The 4,258-nt window shown below is 42.5% G+C and overlaps 1 protein-coding gene across 1 annotated transcript; it reads right to left on the bottom strand.

Annotated features, from left to right (window-relative positions):
• Window positions 1-242: 242 nt before the first annotated feature.
• On the bottom strand, window positions 243-1,185 carry LOC138877888 (uncharacterized). The gene is made up of 2 exons (XM_070157534.1): window positions 885-1,185; window positions 243-250 (listed from the first exon to the last, which is right to left on the bottom strand). Exons 1-2 carry the CDS (start codon window positions 1,183-1,185, stop codon window positions 243-245), a joined length of 309 nt encoding a protein of 102 aa, XP_070013635.1.
• Window positions 1,186-4,258: the final 3,073 nt, after the last annotated feature.

Raw genomic sequence — 4,258 nt, forward strand, 5'->3', positions numbered from 1 at the left:
AAATGGAGGTAGAGCTTAACCTCGGAAGGCATAATGGTAGCCTTATGCAGGAAGTAAAAATGGCAAATGGCAATAGAGTTTTCTTAGATGATAGCGGATTGCGGTATCGTGATTGCTGGGGATATTGTGCCTGTTGGGGACACTATTGTGCGGATAGCAGTTGCGAGCAAGTGCAACGGTTTGGAGAGTTGTATTCCTGAACTTTGGGAGTGAGCGTATAGTATATTTGATGATTTTACAACTCAAGTGCCTGCATCCAAAGAAAAATCGTGAGTTTGTAAAGGGGGAAAGGTTAGTTCGTATCCCCGCTGGCTTTACTTGACCTTCTCGGCTTTGATCTGGTGATATTGTACGTACTCATCGGGGTAGCGTTGCTAAACAAGGCAATTTTAGTAATAAACATGCATGATTTAGTAAAAGCATAACATAATTGCATAATTAAGAATAATTTTCTTTAGATGAACCAACGACTACGACGTGGTTCAAGACATTGCAACTTTGCTTGCTCCGGAATTTTGAGGGTCCTCCTCTAAATTCTGCCCCAGTTTACTAGGCTACTGCTCCTGACGGCTGTTAATGATAAATGGATGGAATCGACTTCGAAATTTTTAGGGTCCTCCTTAAAATTCTGCCCCAGTTTCCAATAGCGGGGGAAATGGAAATTTTATTGAATTGTGACCGAACCCATAGGGCTGCCTACGTATCCCCTCTTAAATGGGAATCAGATTAGGCGTAGTTCAAATTACATCATACGGGAAAGCATAAAGATTACACATAGTAGCGCTTGACTGCATCTGAATTGATCGGCTTTGGCTAGCCTTTTCCATCCATTTCCGCAAGTATGAGGGCTCCTCCTGTTAGAACCCGGTGAACCATGTACAGACCTTGACATTTGGGAGAGAATTTCCCTTTGGCTTTATCTTGATGCTGGAAAATTTTCTTTAACACCGGCTGCCGCAGTGCGAACTGTCTTAACTTGACTCTTTTATTGAAGGCTTTGGACATCCTGTTCTGATAAAGCTGACCGTGGCAAACTGCATTCATTCTCTTTCCATCTATAAGAGCTAGCTGCTCGAAACGATTCTTTACCCATTCTGCATCGTCTAGCTTTGCTTCTTGTATGATTCTTAATGAGGGAATTTCCACCTCGGCGGGAATGACGGCTTCTGTACTATAAACCAGCATATAAAAGGTTGCCCCGGTTGATGTGCGGACTGTGGTGCAGTATCCCAATAAAGCAAATGATAGCTTCTTGTGCCACTGCTTATGTTTCTCTATCATTTTCCTTAGTATCTTCTTGCTATTCTTATTGGCGGCTTCTACTGCTCCGTTCATTTGAGGTCTGTAGGCTCTAGAATTCTTGTGTTTGATCTTGAAGGTTTCACACATGGCTTTCATTAGGTCACTGTCGATATTGAAACCATTATTAGTGAGGATTGATTCCGGAATCCCGAACCGACAAACGATACGGTCGCGGACGAAGTCTGCCATGACTTTCTTAGTCACTGATTTGTAAGATGCTGCTTCGACCCATTTGGTGAAATAGTCGATTGCTACTAGGATAAACCTATGCCAGTTGGAGGTGGCAGGCTCTATTAGTCCAATAACATCCATTCCCCAGGCAACGAATGACCACAGTGAGCTTGTTGCAGTTAGCTCGCTTGGAGGTGCCTTTATCATGTCTGCATGTATCTGATAGCGGTGGCATTTCCGAACATACTAGAAGCAGTCCGTCTCCATAGTCATCCAAAAGTAACCAGCACGGAGTATCTTCTTTTCTAAGACAAAACCGTTCATATATGGGCCGCAAGTCCCGGCATGGAGTTCTCCTAGTAGTTTAGATGCTTCTTTCGCGTCGACATACCTTAGTAATCCCAAATTAGGTGTCCTCTTATACAGGATTCCTCCGCTGTGAAAGAAATTGTTGGATAACCTCCGAAGTGTGCACTTCTAGGCAGGATTCGCGAGCTCCAGGTATTCTCCTTTCATCAAATATTCCTTGATATCATGAAACCAAGGTTTTCAATCTGCTTCTTCCTCAACATGAGCACAATAAGCTGGCTGATCATGGATCTTTATCGGAGTAGGGTCAATGAAGTTCTTGTCTGGATGTTGTATCATGGATGATAGGGTAGCCAATGCATCGGCGAACTCATTCTGGATTCTGGAAACATGTTGGAATTCCGTCTTTGTGAACCTCTTTCTCAATTCCTGTACATGATGCAGATAAGGGAGTATCTTGGAGTTCTTGGTCGCCCATTCTTCTCGGACTTGATGTATAAGCAAGTCTGAATCTCTGATCACTAGCAACTATTGAATGTTCATGTTGATGGCTATTTTGAGACCTAAGATCCAGGATTCATACTCAGCCATATTGTTGGTGCACGAGAATCCGAGTTTGGCAAACATCGAATAATGCTGACCGGTTTCCGATACGAGGACTACTCCTATGCCAACCCCCTTGAAGTTTGTTGCTCCGTCGAAAAATATTTTCCAACTAACATAGTATTCTACAATATCTTCTCCTATAAATGATACCTATTCGTCAGGAAAATATGTTTTCAGGGGTTCATATTCCCCATCCACGGGGTTTTCAGCAAGGTGATGTGCTAATGCATGTCCCTTGATTGCCTTTTGAGTTACGTAGACAATTTCAAATTCACTCAACAAGATTTGCTATTTGGCTAGCTTTCCAGTGGGCATGGATTTCTGGATGATGTACTTCAAAGGATCCATCCTTGATATGAGATATGTAGTATAGGCACAAAAGTAGTGCCTCAGCTTCTAAGCTACCCAAGTTAAAGCACAACAGGTGCGCTCAAACAGAGAATACCGGGCCTCATACAGGGTGAACTTCTTACTGAGGTAATAAATGGCCTGTTCCTTCCTTCCCGTTTCATCATGTTGCCCCAGAACACAACCGAACGCTCCATCCAATACTGCGAGGTAGAGTAATAGAGGTCTACCTGGCTCGGGGGGACCAAGACTAGTGGTGTTGACAAGTACTCCTTGATTCTGTCGAAGGCCTTTTGGCAGTCAATAGTCCATTTGGTAGCGGCCACCTTCTTCAATATCTTAAAGATTGTCTCACAGATAACTGTAGATTGTACTATGAATCGGTTGATATAGTTAAGTCTCCCCAAGAAACTCATCACGTCCTTCTTGTTCTTTGGCGGTGGCAACTCTTGAATAGCTTTGACTTTTGATGGATCCAGTTCTATTCCTCAACGACTTATAATGAATCCAAGTAGTTTTCCGGCGGTAACCCCAAATGCACATTTTGCGGGATTCAGTTTTAGGTTGTATCTTCTCAGTCTATTGAAGAACTTCCTCAAATCTTCCATGTGATCAGTGGCTTTTTTGGACTTGATGATAACATCATCTACATATACTTCGATCTCCTTGTGTATCATATCATGGAAAATGGTGGTCATGTCCCTCATGTAGGTGGCCCTATCATTTTTTAATCAAAACGGCATCATCTTGTAATAGTACATCCCCCTATGGCGTAATGAAAGTCGTTTTCTTAGCATCTTCTTCATCCATCCAAATCTGACGATACCCCGCAAAATAATCTACAAATGACTGCAACTCATGCCTAGCGCAATTGTCGATCAGGATGTGTATGTTTGGCAAAGGGAAGTCGCCTTTCGGACTAGCCCGGTTGAGATCCCAATAGTCGACACAGACTCTGACCTTCCCGTCCTTCTTTGGCACCGGCACAATGTTGGCTAACCATGTCGGATATTCTACTACCCTAAGAACCTTGGCTTTGACCTGCTTAGTGACTTCTTCTTTGATTTTCAAGCTCATATCAGGCTTGAACTTTCTGAGATTTTGCTTTACTAGCGAACATGTCGGGTCAGTTGGTTGTTTGTGTGCCATAATAGATGTACTCAGACCAGTCATGTCATCATACGACCAAGCGAATATGTCTTCATATTCCCTTAGAAATTTTGTGTATTCCTTCTTTTCTGATGGCGATAAGTGGACACCGATTCTCGTTTCTTAGACGTTCTCTACATCTCCCAGGTTAAAAATCTCGATCTCGTCCAGGTTGGACTTAGGTCTGTTCTCAAAATTCTCAACTTCCTTAACAATCTCTTCCGGTATTTCATCTTCCTCCGAATCTGTGTCCGTTTGTTGCGTTGTCTCGTTGCATATCACAATCATTGGTTCATCAAGATAAGTAATAGCAATGTTGTATAAGTAAAGTAATAAGAGAAAATAATAAGAGTAAGATTTATATGGAAAATCG

The sequence above is a fragment of the Nicotiana sylvestris genome, chromosome 9 (assembly GCF_000393655.2).
Source record: "Nicotiana sylvestris chromosome 9, ASM39365v2, whole genome shotgun sequence".
Classification (NCBI taxonomy): Eukaryota; Viridiplantae; Streptophyta; class Magnoliopsida; order Solanales; family Solanaceae; genus Nicotiana; species Nicotiana sylvestris.

What these genes read in the sequence shown, in the direction of transcription:
- LOC138877888 (XM_070157534.1), bottom strand. Translation starts at nt 1,185, where the DNA reads ATGCTGGTTTATAGTACAGAAGCCGTCATTCCCGCCGAGGTGGAAATT.